This window comes from Calypte anna, chromosome 1 (genome assembly GCF_003957555.1).
Source record: "Calypte anna isolate BGI_N300 chromosome 1, bCalAnn1_v1.p, whole genome shotgun sequence".
Taxonomy (NCBI): Eukaryota; Metazoa; Chordata; class Aves; order Apodiformes; family Trochilidae; genus Calypte; species Calypte anna.
Window position 1 is genome coordinate 121,311,646 of NC_044244.1, and position 16,961 is coordinate 121,328,606.

General features: G+C 42.4%; 1 protein-coding gene across 2 annotated transcripts in view; it reads left to right on the forward strand.

Moving 5' to 3' along the window:
* Positions 1-1,086: 1,086 nt before the first annotated feature.
* Positions 1,087-16,961, forward strand: part of BCLAF3 (BCLAF1 and THRAP3 family member 3) — a 30,239-nt gene continuing 14,364 nt past the window's right edge. The window contains exons 1-5 of one of the 2 annotated variants that reach the window (XM_030469253.1): positions 1,087-1,225; positions 10,687-10,760; positions 12,743-13,321; positions 13,665-14,330; positions 16,400-16,578. In XM_030469253.1, coding sequence (XP_030325113.1) covers positions 10,720-10,760; positions 12,743-13,321; positions 13,665-14,330; positions 16,400-16,578 — 1,465 coding nt within the window. In that variant the 5' untranslated portion in view covers positions 1,087-1,225; positions 10,687-10,719. Of the gene's footprint in view, positions 1,226-1,451; positions 1,642-10,686; positions 10,761-12,742; positions 13,322-13,664; positions 14,331-16,399; positions 16,579-16,961 lie in introns of those variants that run through there. The other variant, XM_030469254.1, reaches the window with a different exon arrangement.

Sequence of the window (16,961 nt, forward strand, 5' to 3'; positions counted from 1 at the left end):
CTAGTATTCAGGATCCTTGACCAACAGCTTCCAATGCCTGACGTGGATAAGTGTGTCCTTTTACATGACCTCTAAACCTATTTTTCTCGGTGGTTTTCTACCACAGAGATTACTCCATTTGCAAAGAGCTCCATATGTGCTTGTGCTGCTTTACTGCTCTTGAAGAAAAACTCGGAGTCCAAGCCTGTTGGGCCCACAGGGTGTAACAACCAACAACCCACGGACCGACTCCATTCCTGTAGCCTAGAAGGAAGAGTGCTCACACGGCAGGGATCGATCCTGGCTCCCAGGAAAGGTGAGAGCTGCAGTATAAGCTCAAGACGGGCACAACGAGAACCTGAAATGAGCTTTGGATGAATCCACTAGAGCCTGTTCCGGAGGTGCCTCCAGCCACGCAGCAGCACCGTATCCACGGCCGCGGTACCGGCGAGCAGACCCGGCCCGGGCTTGCCCGGGAGCTGTATGGCCTCACTATGGCATTTAAACCTCTCGCTGTGGCTTTTACCTCGACCCTCGAGGCCACAGAGGGGCTTTTGGCCAAAGCTCCTCTGCCCGGCACACCGCTTTGCAGCCCAAAGCGGAGAAAAGTGCTGGGATCGCGGCCGCCTCCAGCGCAAACCCCCGCGCTTCGGGCCTGCCCACCTCCGGATGTCCGTGGCCCTGCTGCCCGGGACCGAGTGGAAAGTTTCGTGGGAGGGTGTGTGTGTGTGTGTGTGTGTGTGTCTATCTGTCTGTGTGTGTAGGTCTGTGGGTCTGTGTCTGTGTCTGCTTTTTCGCGGCGCTTTGCTGCTGACGAGATCCCCCAAGTTCCGTCTAAAAAGGGCTGGGGCACTCCTGCCTCTCTGTGCTGCTGCAGCTGGGAAGCAGCGGCCAACAGGAGGCTGCCCGGCGCCTACCCGCGACAGCGTGGAGCCCCCGGGCGCAGCGGCACCAGGGCGAGAGGTGGCGGAACAGGCGCGAGAGATTGGGCAGAAGCAGAAGGAGGTACTGCGGCTACCGCCACCTCAGCCCAGCCCCGCCCGCCCCTCCTCTTCCGGGGCTCCCGCCCTCCACCCGCCCTTTCTCTCCGTCGCACCCGTAGGGAGCAGCTGCGGCCGGCGCGGCCCGCCGGGACCCGCCCCGCCTCCTCGCCGGGCACCTGCTCGGGGCGGAGCGGCGGCGGACTGAGGAGAGGCGGGAGGCGGCGGCGGCTCCGGAAACGGATCCGCAAACGGCCCCGCTGGCGGTGAGTAAGGGGGCCGGCTGTAGCTCCAGCTCCACGGCCTCGGAAGGGCCTGGTCAGGCCCGGCGTGTGGGGACGGTGGGGCGGGGCGGTGGTCTGGCTGGTGCCGCGGGCAGAGTGAGGAGAAACGGGAGCGCTGTGCTCGGGGCCTGAGGGGTACCGGCGTTGGTCATTGTCCCCGTCAGCCCCGCCTGCGCGCCCAGAGTCGGACGGGCCCATCCCTCGCCCGGTCGCCCGGGAAGGAGCGGGCCGAGCCCCCGGGGCTCTGCCGGGGTAGGGTGCGTCAAGCCCCGCTGTCCTTCGCTGAGCCTATTGCGGAGTCCGCTGGCCTCACCGGCTCGGGGTGGGCGGTGGTCGTCGTCGCTTTGGTTCTCCGCGCTGCCCCAGGAGGGGTTGGGCGGCGGCTGTGGGGACAGAAGGTCAGTGGGGTGTCCGCTGAATGTTTCTTGGATCCGTGGGTGCCTGAGGGGCCTGGAGCAGCGACATCCGTAACCCTCCTCTCCCCGGGTGTGTGTATGTACAGGGGCGTCTGTGTGCTGGTACCGTGCGTGTAGCTCAAGCGTTCGGCGAGGTTTGGGAGGGCCAGGGACAAAGCATGGAGCTGGGGCTGTCGGTACCGTGCCGCCAAGGGTTCTAGAAAAACCCGTGTTGCTGTGATCCAGCTGGGAGAGAAGAAGAGCTGAAGTTACTCGGCTCTGCTCGCAGTTACTGTAAGGACAGGGTTTTCCTCAGAGGCGAACGAGGTATAAATACCAGCAGTCCCTGTTCCTTGTAATTTATATGTTGTCACCTACAGGCTTACACTGGTTAGCATGTTTATAGTAACTTAAAGCAGCACAGGTTTTGTATAGAAGTCATATAGCTCTAGTGCGTCTTTGGGTTACCTTAATTTATTTTTGGGATTGAGTGAAACCAGAGCAAGATGAGTTGGTGCTAATTTGACTAAATCTGTGTTTTTTTGGTATTATCTTGGTTGTTTTAGTCGATTATGCACGATCACTTACACACATCTGAGGAGGCACTAATGTCTCAGGAGGAATCAGTGATAGCAGTCTCCTCATTTGGCTCAACTTTATCCACAATATCCACACCTAATTTTTAGTGCAATTTTTAAATGCCTCAAGTGACTTATAAATATAAGTTAGGTTCCCGAGTTACAGGGGTTTAAAGCAAAGGCTATCCCTGTTGCTGGGAGATTTTAATTACCTGCTTACCTTGTGTGTTTGTGAGCCTCAAGGAAAAGGGAATCCTTAGTGAAAGTTTTGCTGGGTGTGGACAGCTGGAGGAAGAGCATGGAAGAGGATGCCAGAAGGGAGGGAGAGAAATACGCAAAAGGCATGGAAGGATTTCTGGTGACGAAAGCCATATTATGGCAGTCTGTGAGAAACAAGGCTGGGCAGAGAAGGGGCAGAGAACATGGATGAGTAAGTCTTTCCTCTTGTTTTCATCTTTGCACTCTGAAGGGCTAATCAGAAGCTCTGAGGTTGTTTTTTTTTTAATATTGGTGCTGATGAGGTGAGCTGAAATTAATTAACTTCCTCTAGAGGCACACCCTGCTATCCTGATAAACAGCTGCCTTAATGAGTGTCCACGCACTCCTCCACATCTGCCTTCAGCAAAATAACTGGTATTTCTGCCACCACTTTTGTAAGAGCGATCAAACCAACTCTCCTTCTGCCTGTGCTGTGCTGAGATGGGCTTGATTTTTGGTGCAGCCTTGCCTTGTGGGTGTTCACCTGTTAGGAGGTAACGTAGGCTGGGTTGGTGTTGCAGCAAGCTGGTGATCAGTGTGGTTGCACACAGTTAACATTTGCTTTTCCTCTCAGGTGGCAGCAGGCACTCTCTGTCTGTGGGAAAGGGAGGAAATGTGCTGGGAGTTTTCCAGCAAGGGCTTATTTCTCTGGTGTGGCTGGGGAAGGCAGCCTGGACTTCCCAGCCTCCTGACAGCTCTGTTGTATGGCGTTACCCGTTCTGAATAAATAAGGAGTTTCTTTTGGTTTTCTGGTGGTTTTGTGACTTAAGATGAAAAAAGCAAAGGCCTCTGTTAGTGGTTGTGTGTGTTGGAGAGCTTTCAGTAGGCAGGAAGTTATCATGGTTTGTTTCTAGGTTTATGGCAGGAGCGGGTTTAACACAAAGGCAGAAGTAGCTGGGGATGTTGCTTATGACATTTAAATCTCTGTAATAGATTTCTTAAAGGCTTCTAATTCAATGTATTACAGAAATGGCTCACCATTATGTTTATAGGTTGTTCTTTCTTTGTGTAAAAGAAGTGTTTGAGAGAAATACCTTAATTATGTGATGCAGATTTATTGTGCTCAGTCTTTCCAATTTGGGACTGTAATCTGTTTTTCTGCAAAGGTGATGTATCTCCTGCTAATTAGCGACATTAATTGGGTTAGTTTTAAATTAGAGCACACAGAGCTTAAGTTACATGCTCAGTAGATCTACCCAGTTATTTTTATCCTTTTGCTCAAATACCCAGGGGCAGGGAAATACTGTCTATGTATCCCAGTGAAATGCTTGAAAATTGTGTAGTTGTCCATTAAGAAGTGCTGTATGCTTCAGCTAGGCCTGTACTTTCTGTAATAGGTCTTCATCCCACTGGAAGTGTAAGGGGGAACAATATTTTTTAGAAAAGTATATATATAAACTTACATTCTGTATAGAAAGCAGAGGGGAGTGATGCCCACCCACTGCCCCTATTTGGGACCGTTTGACCTGTTTGTCTCTTGGTGATCCGTGATATTGGGATACAACCTGTGTAGAGCATGCCTTCCCCAGCTTGTGCTGTAGAAGAGGTTAAAGCTGAGAAGGAGGACAGCAAGGTCTCCAAGGCTGAAGTTTAGGGAGGCCAAAAGAGGTGCTGCTTATGCCAGGGGGACCCTGTTTCTCTGCATGCACACTGAAGTGTCAAGAGGCCACCTCACTCTGATTGTGGCATATTTGTCACAAGTGTGGGCTCTTGGTGCTGCTTTCCTGCCCTCGTGTCCCACTGTTCCCAGTTTTTCTGCCACAGCTGCTTGGGGAGGTGCTGTTGACCAGATCAGGAAGTTTGGTAAACAGTACATGTGATCAAAGAGAGGAAAGGGCAAGGAGAAAAAAAGAAGAAGAAAAAGAAAAAGCAAAATAAATAAAAGGAATAGGTCTGTCATTTCCCTGGTGGTGTCATTTCCAGGCTGTGTTTCTGGTGCAGCTGGAGCCGCAGTGGTGTGGGGCTGCCACCAAACTTACTAAAAAGTGCTCTGGATATTCAAAGCATAACCTTGGAAGGTGCTCTGAGAGACACAAAACCCCAGGAGATGTGGTCTGTAATCAAAGCACTCGTGGAATGTTGGAGAGCGGTGAGGAAACAGGATGGACATTTGACTTTTGGTCACTTGTGTCAATTTTCTAACTGCTGTGGTGTCTAACAGGAAGAACGGTTTGGAAACCCTTCAGCTGAGTTTCACTTGCCTCAGCTGAAAGGTGTATGTCCTTGAGTAAAGCAGCTGTTCCAGCTCATAGTTTTCAAACCTGTCACATGTGTCCTGCCCTGAGGCAGTGAGCCTTGAGTTGAGAGTCACCTCCGTGCCTTGGCAGAGCTGTAACTCTGCTCCAAGCACTCCAAGGTGTTGGGGCAGCGGTGCTGGAGCGTGGAACAGACTTGCCCTGCACATGTCATGATAACCTGCAAGGGTTGGGGGTGGTGGAGTGCCCTGGTTTTGCTGGGTAGAATTATGGAATTGATTTTCTGTTCAGGGAAGCTGCATTTTTTGAGAAGACTGCAGTGTTTGATTCTTGTGAGAATGAAGATGATAAGTCCCTTTGTTTTAGTTTGTGGCCAGCCATGGTATGTGGGTTTCCATAGCAATCAAGGTCTTTAGCAATTTTGAGCTTAGCCAAGTGCTAGGACTGGGAGGAGTGAAACCCAGGGCAGCTGACCCAGTCTGGCCAACAGTATTCCACGCTATAATCATCATTCTTGCTACAAGTTGAGAAATTTGCTGGGGATGGAGCCCCTTCTCAGTGTCCACTGTCTCTGAAGCATCTTATCTATCATTCTGCCTCCTCTCACATTTGCTGTGACTGTCTTCTTCTTGCTGGAGTGTCTGCTTGCATTGTTCAGCATCTGCCATTCATTGCTGGGGGTGCATAGCTTGTAACCACTGTATGGGCTGCGTATAACTTGATATTTTATATTAACATTTGGATTCTTTATTTGGTTCTTTATTTGTTCTATTAGATATGTTTTCATTTCAACCCAAGGGTGTTTTTTCTTTCCCTGGTTGCCTTTCTTGGGTGAAGAAGAATCATTGAGTGGTAGAACAACTACCTAAACATAGATATGGATGAAAGTACCAATTGGAAGTTGAAGATGTTCAGTAGAAAATTCAGGGGAAAGTGAGTGTATGTGTGATCTAGTGCAGCACAGGGAGCCTCTACCTGTGGTGATGCTACACAAGCCAGTCTGGGAAGCATTGGCTGAAGGAGATGTGAACTCCTGTTCCACTACAGGCTCGTTTGCTGGGAGTTTCTCTGTTTTTTATCCTTTACAAAAAGGATGTGGACAAGCTGGAGAGGGTGCAGAGAAGAGCCACGAGAATGGTCAGAGGACTGGAGCACCTGCCATATGAGGAGAGGCTGAGAGAACTGCGCCTGTTCAGCTTTGAGAAGAGAAGGCTTGGGGGAGACCTGTGGGAAAACAGTCTGCAGAGGTTTAAGGATTCCATGTGCACATCAATATGATTGTATGAAATCGTTTATTAACAACTTGCACTCACTTATATAGAGAAGTCTTGTTTACACCATCTCATCATGCAGGTGGCTTTGTATTCCAATTACACATACCATTCTCATGGAAAGATTCTTCTCACATAATTATTTTCCTCTTCTGTTGCCAATTAAGTTATCTCTTTCCCATTAGCTCATTCTCAGAAAGCCAATGTGGCCTAAATTGAAGTAAGTCAGGATTGCTCACAACCTGTACATTTCTGAACTGTTTCCCCAACAGAGACCTTATTACAATGTTCTAGTACCTGAAGGGCAGCTACAAAGAAGATGGAGACTCCCTATTTACAAGGAGTGTAAATAGAACAAGATAAGGGCAACGGGTACAACTTGTTCCTGGGGAGATTCCATCTGAATACAAGAGGAAAATTTTTCGCTGTGAGGACAATTGGACGTTAGAATGGTTTCCCAGGGGAAGTGGTGGATTCCTCCACTTTGGAAAGTTTTAAGTCTCAGCTTCACAAGGTACTGGGACATATCATATAAACAATAATATTAAACGGGGTAGACCAGATGATGCTTGAGGTCCCTTCCAACCCAACTTTCTATGGTTCTTACATACTTTCCTGGGCATTTTCTGTTGGAGGTATAAGTTTTGCTTGGAAGCTGAATGGGCAAGAACATGCTAGGCTTATGTTCTGCTTGGACAGTGGCTGGGGTGGGAGCTGCAGGGGACAGCCTTTGAATCAGCTATTTTAACTTACCTGTTAGAAAACTTGTCACATCTGTACTTTACATTTAAGGTTAGAATAAATAGCCTTTTTTTTTGTTTTGTGGTTGAGGGGTTTTTGTTTGTTTGTTTTTTTGAGTTGGGATTGCAGCAGAGCTTTAATTTCTTTGTATTTCCATCAAATACTCGACTGTCTTGGTGTTGAGACTCAATTCCTGATTTCTCTGTCTTGGCAGTCACTGCAGCCATACATGCTCTGGCACGCCTCTTTGCAGCTTCTGGTTGATCCCCCTCGAACAGACAGTCAAATGAAAAGCTTGCACTTGCTCCTTATCTTTTTGGAGAGAGTGAGAGAACAGTAATCTGGGTAGTTTTTGCAGTGAGGATCAGTGTTGATCTTCCTGTCTGCTGTGTGACCCAACCTATGAAAGATTTGCTTAGCTCTTCCTCCAAAAGATTTGGAAGGTAGTGGCGATAGTGGTTGGGGCAATCCCTTACTAAAGGTTGAGGAATGACATCTCCCTTCATCTACTTGATAAGGAGCACTACCTTTGCCTTTTCTGCAGTGTTCCATCATCTTTGTTGTAGATTCTAGGAGGCACCCAAAAGGCATGTAAAGCAGTTAATGTATTTATGATCTGTTTACAGGAGAGTTATCTACTTCTAGTCTGTCTGAAAGGTCATACCTTGGGGTTTATGATGCGGGGCTATTTGCATTAAGGGCTCCAATTCCCCTCCATCTAGCTAGATGACAGCAGTCATTTGTGATTTCTTGTGAAGAAAATAAAGGAGATTTGAAGATTGCTCTGTTCAGAAGAGCAAGTTGTTAAAAATTTCTCCTTTCTGAAAGCCTGTGTGTTGAGGCTGGCACATTCCTTACAATTTCTAGCAATTTTTTATTTCCTTGTCTCAGGATACTACTTTCAGGTTTGTAGTAGATAGATACAGGAATGTTGTACTTGTCAAAACACTGATCTCTCAAGGGTGGAGGCTTGAGATCATTTCTTCTGAGAGGGCTGTTGGTTGATTTCAGTTCTAAAAGTCAAAAGAAAAAGAAAATAAAAGGTGGAGTTCCCATTAATCTTTAAGAACTGTCTAAGCACAGTTACTGATAACTTCTCTAATGAGTCACTTATTGTTGTAAAACAACAAACACAAGCAGCACTATTAACCTAATAGTATTCCTTCCTAGTTGAAGCAATAGTTCTTCATATTTTCGTAGTGCCAGCATCCTATAGAGTACAGCAGGAACACTTGGTAAAATTCAGAACCCAGAGCACAGCAGGTCCTGGTGTCTCTGCTCCAGCATGACCTGGATGGCTCACTCAGGAACCATAGGGCCTTCCCTTGGTTTGACTAAATTCTGCTTTGAGCAGATTTGCTACTCAGCACCTTCTTACAAAAAGCTTTTGGTGTAGAACTGCATTGCTGGTCTAGGTGAGGTAATTTAAACTTGAAGCCTGTAATTTAAATTTACAAATTCTGTGTGGATTAATTAGTGATTCTGTGGTGTTACAGTGTGGGTCTTGATGGGGCTTGAGCGTCTGCTGCCTTTTCACGCTGCATATTGCATCTTGAATCTTGCTGTGAGGAAATCACAGTGCGTGGGTCGCTTTTCAGGAGACACATTGAAACAAGTGAACACTTTCTTTCCATGAAACAAAAGGAGTGTCTTCATTGAAAATTACAGTAGTCCTCTTTTATCCTAAGGCAAGATCTAGGACATGCTGCCACAGTCTTTCTCACGCTTTTAATATTGTATAGCCAGTCTTGACAACCTAAGGAATCTGTGGTTCTGTATGTTCAGTTTCTGGCTTCATTGGTCTGCAATGAGAGATCTGACAGATTGGGTTCTGGACGATGGTTGGGTGGGTTTTAGCACTTCTGTTTTTTTGGTGTTTAAATGCTTACTTAAAAATGAGGAACAAAGTTCGGAACTGAAGAGAAGATAAAAGGAAAGGATTTGAATGGCATAATAAAACACTGTCACTTTTAAAAATTTACAAGAAGACAGGGTTGTAGTGAAGGAAGCCTGGGAACCATGCACCTCTTTTTGAAATGTGTTAGCTGGGGATGCATTTTGTTGTTTTTGAAATATTACTGATTGGTTTGGCAAAGAGTGGTTTTGTGGGTCAGAAATAAATACTTTGATCACAGTACTGGCATTGGAGTATCATATTTAACTTTGGCTAGGGTGATCTTCAAGTAAGCAAAACACCTGAAGTTAATTCATGCTGTGCTGTCCTCAGGTACATACTTTTAGGATCTAAGGGGCAATGCCAGTTTCATATTTGAAAGTTCAGGGAACAAATAGTATATGTTGTCTTTGGGGTACTTTGAGATTCTGCCTTGCAGCACTTAGAACTTCATGCCTTATCACCTGGGAAGATGTGTTGCAAGGCAGGGCAAATACTCTTTGGGTAAACATGAGACCCTTCTTTCAGAGAGTCTCTGAAAATTCAGAGGGTTTTATTCAGAACTAAGCTATTGCTCTGTCTTACAAACAATTCTCTGGTTATCTTATTGTGCAACTTAATGAGGAGGATGTGAACATTTCCCGAATTGCTCTGAAATGTAAGAAATGGTTTGTCTAATGTGGTGATAGGCATCAGACATATGCTATACATTCTTCTCTAAGGAACTGCAGTTCTAGCCCTGAGCTAGTCATTCAAAAATTCATATATATCAAGGGGTAGTATTTGATTTGACCAATTAATGTAACTGGGGCTTGGGGATGGGGGAGGGCACTGAGTTAGGTATGTGGATGCACGCCTACTTTTCCAGGTGCCTTAAAGCTTACTCTTTTTTCTTCCTTTTCAATTTTAGTTGGTCAAGTAAAAGCGTAGTTACTGAAATAGTTTAAGCACTGGGAGCGTCAAAAAGGCAATACTTAGCCAGTCCAGACTAGTTTTCTGTCTCCATGAGTGTCTGTGAGCGAATACTTACAGAAAATACCTGAGCATGTATAGAGTGACATTGACCTGGGCATATTTTCCAGTTTCAAGTGACTGTTCATTAATTTCAGAGCTGTTGATGGATCTGGTTTTGTATCTGTTTCTGGTCATTCCAGCATCTTGTGGTAATGAGGAGCTGTAGGCATGGATATGTGGTCCAAATTCCAACTTTTAACCAGTTGCCTCATAATTTCACTATGTTTTAATCCTTGTGTTTGCTATATAATTGATAATCCTTCTGTTCCTATTCACCAGTCACATTACTGGTGAATCTGTATACCTTTCATCACTGCTTTTCCAGCTTACTAGTGTCTTTTTGCAAAGAAAAGCAAGAAGGGTAGACTCCACTGATACTTTTCTCATTCTTCCACAGCTTTTTTTTGGGAGGGGATGCCCACAACTGCTTCCTGCCACTGTGCATTCATTGTATATATAAATGTTTGTCTTGCTAGTAGGTTACTAACAAGTATAAAAATGAAATGTGAAAGGTCTTTTTTAGGTGTTTTCTTTTGGATGAAGTGTGTGATGGTACAGCAGTTAAGGCCTGACAGCATTTTAAGCTCACAGGAGGTCTGAAACTATGTAAAAATATTGGTGGATGTTACAAATTTGAAATTCATTATATGTGAACTTCAGAACGTAACTTGATGCAAAACCATTTTTCTTTTTAAAGTTGATTTAAAAGCTGTCTCTTCCCTCCTTATCATCTATGGCATTCAGTACCTACTAAGAATTCACATATTTTCTTTGGTTGTTGGATGTTTGTGAGATTAACATTTAAAATAGAATGAATAGCCAGCACTACAAAATGGAGAGAAAAAGGAATCAGTGACTGAATATTTCGGTATTTTTAAAGAAATTAGCTGTGTTCCAAGATCAGCAATTAGGAAGATTAGGAAAAAAAAAAGTTACTGGCTTTAAAATGGGAATTAGTGATAAAAGGAAAATATCTAAAAATATGCCTCACCCCAACCTTGAAGCATCTAATGCGATGTTTGTTTAAAACAGCCGTCCCAGTTTCAATTTGTCATGCAGTTCTGTTATCAGACTAGTAAATTGTATCATTTTTACAGCTTCAAGAAACTCATATAAGCACGTGAGAGAAGATGACAAGATCTAGGTCAAGATCACCACGATGGAAACCAAGGTAAATATTTGTGTTCTGAATACTTGTGTTCTGAACTGTAGCTCTGTGTAAGGATTTATGATTAGGACTTAAAACTTGCATAAAAGTTGCAAATTGCATCCAGAATCACAATTTGTAAAGCGTATTTTATAAACTATAATTTGTTTTTCAAAACTGAACACCTGCAATTTATTTTTTTTTCCTAACTTGTAATTTTATTATTTGTTTTGGTGGTTTTTTTTTTTCTTTTCAAACTGGAGATGGTAAAGTTTTGCTGTATACTAAGAACCTTTTCACCTTGCATGTTTCAGGACTTGGGTCTCTATCTGAAACACAAAATCCAAGTAGCAAACTAGTTAAAGCTATTTTTACCCAAGAACCACCTGGTACACCTAAAGTCTGTAACTGTTTTGCCTCTTGGTCTACAGGGAGACCAGCTGTTAAAAAAAAAACCAACCCAAAACACTACTTAGTTCACACACCTCAAGATTTCTGAGCCTTTAGGCTGGTCTGCAAATTGATCTTTAACAGAGTTACATGTACCTTGCAGCATAAAGTGAAGTGAAAACATGGGAGTCAGTGCCCTTCTTTTTGGACACTAGCCTAGTAGCATGTGCTGTTGATCTGTGTCACCAGAATAACATGAAGGTTGCTTCATGCCATTAGTTAGCTGCCTAACGTTTAGGACTTGCAGTGCCAATTTGAGGTGTTAAAACTAGGAGGCTGGAACACAATTTTAAGCTTTCAAGAGCTGTTAGTGTAATATGAAAGTATTTTTTTTGGTGGTTTGGGGTCGCTTTCAGATGTTGTGGTGACCAAGAGAGTTTGTTAGATAAAAACAAATATGTGTGGGTTTTTGTTTGTTTTTAAAAAGAGAAATTCTATCTGCTTCCATACGATTGATAGTATTGAATGTTCTTTGAGTGAGGGTCGGGGAGGATTTCCCCAGCTCTCATTAGAATGCAAACCTCAACCAGAACTACGCGGGGCGGCAGCAGCAGCATGGGTGCTACTGGAAGTTAGCTATTACATTTTCATGAAGATCTGTGGGAGAAAGGGAGTAAATAGTTGTGCCAAACTATACACTTGCAATATGTATACAAAGAACATGACTACTTTGATTTTTCAACAGTATTTTGAGCTCTTTTCATTAAGAAGCGTGTTGAGAATGTACAGCGAATACTTGCATACAAGCAGAAGTGTTATTACACTTCTGGTTTTTGCTAGTGGCCCGAGTGTTTTTTGGTTTTTTTTGTTTAAGGAGATTTTGGCCAAAAGCTCTTGAATGGGTTGCTTTAATTTTTGTAACTGTAGGTGGAAATGCAAAGCTGAGGGATGCAGTTGAGTGGATCTTAGCAATTGAATCTTCAATAGCAAAAGCTGTAGGAAGTGTAGATGTGCATATGTAATACATTTATGTATGTGTACACATAGTTATACAAAAAGACCAAACTATCTTTCTCAAACTCTATTTTTTCTGCAGGAAAAAGCATACCAGTATGACATTTCAAATAGGATATTCTGTAATGTTTTGAATCGGTTTTTTGGGTTGTTTTGGCATGCAAAAGCCTGAAAAGGCATTTTTATTTTGGACTGTTTTGTGTTTTTTTTTTGCTTTATATGCTTTTTTTCCCTTCCCCCTTTTTCTCTTGGCACTGAAAAAGATGGGGAATGCTTGAGAAGTGTGAAAATGTGTGGTTCTTTTCAATGTCGTGGAAGCCTCATATATATGAAATTATTTTAAGTTTTAAATGAAAAAATAGAAAAAGAAAAATGATTAATTTTTTTTTTTAATGAATATTTTTACTATGAAAACTTTCAACCAAGTAAAAGTGTTATACTCTAACCAGGCAATTAACATCTTGAATATTTTGTTTCTAATTTTTTTACCAGTTGATTAGAATTGTGATCTCAAGTTGTTTTCCTTAGGGAATAGATACCCTCATTAAGAGGTTCATTCAGTTTTATGGGACTACTCAAAGTGGATTTTATTTTTGCCTTAGGTCCTTATCTCCAGCATTTAGGAGTCCAGAGCACCATAGACAAAGGCATGCTTATATTAATTATGACTGTGAATATAAAAATTTTCGTAAGGACCCAAAGAAACCTATCCCTTGGAGAATAGAAGATGAAAAATATGGACAAAGCAATTCCAGGTTTGCACCTCATGGAAATAACCATCAGAGAATATATGAACATAGGTCACCTTCACCACACCTCAAGAGAATTCCCATGGAAGATAATTACAGCCGTAAGCCCTACAGAACACATTCATCTGAAAGAACTGAAAGCAATAGGAGATGCCAGTTACCACCAAAATACTCAGAAATATCATATAGAGAGCACGATCGTCCATTTCATAAACACAGAATGGAAAACAGATACATGTTTGAGCACTACAAAGTTACTGGAAATGAAAAAGGAATGAAACCTTTTCATAGACCTTTAGGGGCTTCATGTAAACTCGAAAGAAAATGGCATGAAGATGACTTGAGGCACCAGAGGTTACATGAAGAGAAGTATGGTCAGTCACCCAGAAGAATTTCTGATGAATTTACGGCAAGGAGCTCTTTACAGAAGAGGTATAGGAATAAAATAATTAAAACCTGGGTATTGTGGTGTAAAGCCTCAAGTGAAAGTCTGTTTTCATTATAGTTGAAGATACCCACCTTGAAACACGTTGGCCACTTTGTAGTTTAATTATGGGCGACTGGTAGTAGTGAAGTATTTGTCTTTTAAATAAATCGTATTGATGGCTAGAGTATGAAAGGATAATATTTCCCTCTTAAGAGCCCCTGCACATCTGTACCTTGGCGTGAGGGATTATGGGTTAACTTGCCACGCATTCTGCTGTCCAACATTCTGCACATATAAGTTCTCACTTTCTTCTCTAGTGCAAGTGTAAATTGCTTTATGTCAACACAGGTATCCTGAAGATCACGATTACAGAGAGTATGGGCACACGTCTAAAAGGGCTAAAGAAATGGAGAGGTATGACGGTGGAGAAGTAGCAAGAAATTCCAAGTGGAAGCGAGAACCTTCTTTTCCACCCTACCAAGAAAAGGAGGAGCAAAGAAATCTGGGTACCCAGTCCCACCGGTCGGCCGAAAGGGAATACTTGGAGGGTCCTGCTGCAAAGCTGGCTTATGAATATAGTCACAAACGGCGCAGGCATCCTGAGGGGGAAAAGCCTTTTTCAGAGGATAGAGCTCAGAAGTACGTAAAGCAGGAAGACCAGAAATATGGTTCTTCTAAGGGGGCCCGGAATAGCAAAGAGTTAGATTACTTTAGCAGTGGAAGAGCGAGACGGACTGATGAAGGGCACGTCGAAGTACCTGTTAAATATAGTTCAAAGAAGGGCTGCAATGCTTGTGCTAACTCTTCTGAAATGGATGTTGATCTGAGATCTTTTAAAAGCAAACCGAAGGAAAGAGTAAGGAAAGAAGGGGAAATGAGGAAAAAAGTAGATTCCTCCGATAGCCAGCATGATGCAAGTCATACTGTTGCAGATGTGAAAATGTCAGATGTGAACTGTAGGAGGGAATGTCTCACAATCAAAGTGAATATGAAGAAAATGGTGACCAAGTACAGGTATTGATTTCACCTTACCTTTTCTTTTTTCCTGTCTCTTTACAGTTTATTAATATTGGAGGAAAGCACGGTTTCTTTAAGAGGTAACCATGATAAACTAAGCTTGTACCCTTTTAGTTTTATTTAATTTTAAATGTTAACTGGCCCAGAGGGGAAACTTACAGCCTACCTCTAATGAAAAAAAAACCCAAACCCCATGGACATGGGGTAGGGAGTGAAAATAGCAGATAGGCCTGATAAAAACCTGATAAAAAGTTGCTCTTAACTAAATGTGTTACTTGTATTTCAAAGCAAAGAAACAAAAGCAGAAAAGCCTGCTCCTGTGCTTTCTTCTTTTTTTGGTTTGTTTTTAACTGGGCCATTCCTCATTTCTTCTAAAAAGAACATAAACTTTAAAATATGAATCTTAGGCACACATTCACCTTTTCAAGGTTTCATGTTAAATAAAGAAGTAAAAAATTAGATTCTTGGTTAACTTATTTGTTGTAACAAATAAAATGACAATCTGTTGAGGCATCAGAACTGAGAAGAACAGAGTCTGTCTATCTTCTGTGTAGTCTTTGTGGTTACCTTTAGCATTGCAAATGCTGGATGAAATGGAAAAAAAGTGGTAATGTGAAAATCTAAATCATGGCTACCTCTGGGCTGTTGCCTGGCTGTTGCAGGCAAGAATGTCATTGTTTTAGAAGTATTTTGCCCCTTGTCCCAAATGAAGCTTCTCTATAAAGATTTTTTCCCCTTTCTAGTATTTAAAACACATAAAATAGTAGAGTTAAAAAACAAATGCTGTCTATACGTAAAGGGCTGAGGGAAGTCTGAGGGAAGAAAAGGGGAATAAAGTCCCACCCCCCCTCCTGAATGATAATGTAAGGAAATAACTTACTTTGCTGGGGTTTGTTGCAAGCCCATGGGACGATTCTTGTATATAGTAGCCTCTTGCTGCTGTTCTTGAAAGCCGTGCACAGTCAACATGGTAATTCTTGGCAGACTGAAGGAGCTACTACCTTGATTACAGCTAATTTTGTGTGTGGGAGTTTTGCTTTTGCAGCCAGAGGTGGTAAATATTTTAATTTCTAAAGATGAGAACACTAATTTTGCAGAAGCTGATGACTGGGAATATTTTTGCTGCCTCCTTTAGGCGTTTAACAAACATAGGACTTGTATTCTTAGCTGACTCATTTCTTTCTTTATAAACCTAGGTAGCAGGTAAATAGTTCATATCCTCTACAATTGAGGTGGTTTGGATTCTCTCTTGCATGCACTTCTTTTTAGTTTACTGGGGGCAAATGCATAACTTCTGGCACCTGCAAGATTTCTGACAAATTTTTTTTGTATGAATTTCTAGTCTTGCACGCTTCAAATCCAGGATTGGCAGGCATGTAATCACTTTGCAGAGTGCACAATAAAAGTCTTTTTTCCTAAAAACTTTTACATGGGCTGTTGGAGTCCCCAGTTTATCTTTACAATTGGCAAGCATTATCCTTGCAACAAGACCAGCAGGATTTTTGAAGTGTTAGGTTCCTTGTCAAAATTATTCTTAAATAGCAGTGCAGTCATTTGGGGTGTAAACTTACTTAGAATGAGTAAAATCTGACAAAGATGCTAAACACGTTCTTAAGTTCACACACTGCCACTGGAAAGCTGTTTCACTAGGCTCATATGGTGATGCAGTTCCCAAAGATGCCATGAGATTTTACATCCCCAAACTATTCTTGAAAATTGTCTAGTAAAAGATGCATGCATAGTTGCCTTTCAGAGCTGGACTAAAGAAGTGTATTAGGATCTTATTTTGCTTTTAGTTTCCTAATCTAGATGAATTAAATTTTAAATTCTCAGATTTTGAACTATGTATTCCACTGAAACAAGGATTCTGAGAGCATAATCACATCTCTTATTTTACCTTTTATTCCTTGTGGCCCTAGGAAATTTTTTTTTAAATGAAAATAAGATTGTTTCATAACATGTACTCCTAAAAATGAAGTTTTAAATTTATTATGTTATATTTGTCTATTTGAAGGCAAAGATAATTGAATTCTTTTATAATTAATACTTGCAACTTTTTGTTGTAGGACTGCTGCTAGTCATACTACAGAAAGACAGATGTCCCATGATCTGGTTGCTGTTGGGAAGAAAACCGAAAATTTTCATCCGGTGTTTGAGCACATGGAATCTGTAACACCAAATGTTGAAAAAGACCCATCAAGAGAATTTACTCAGGAAATAATCACAATTATCCATCAAGTTAAAGGTGGCTGTAGTATTTAGAGTATATCTAAGTGTTTATGTATTTATAATTATTAAAACCAAATCTGATGAATTAGATATGCTGTCCTTGTAAGTCTTAGGTGTTTGCCTTCATTTGTATTTTGGCTTCATTTTGTATTTTTTAAGGAAAATGCAGGTTGAGGATTTAAACTAGTGGTGTGGAGAATGATGGTAAGAAGGTCTTAGTCTATAACAGATTCATTATAGTGGAAGTATCAAGTTGAAAGAATTCTGTGCTAGTAGTTTGGCTAGAACCTGCTTCAGGAGCCAAGACTGGAAACAAGGCTTTGCTGTAGTCACAACTTCTTAGTTGTATATAGTTCCTTCACATTTTTCAGATTAGTGTTTGGACTGCTGCATCATGTT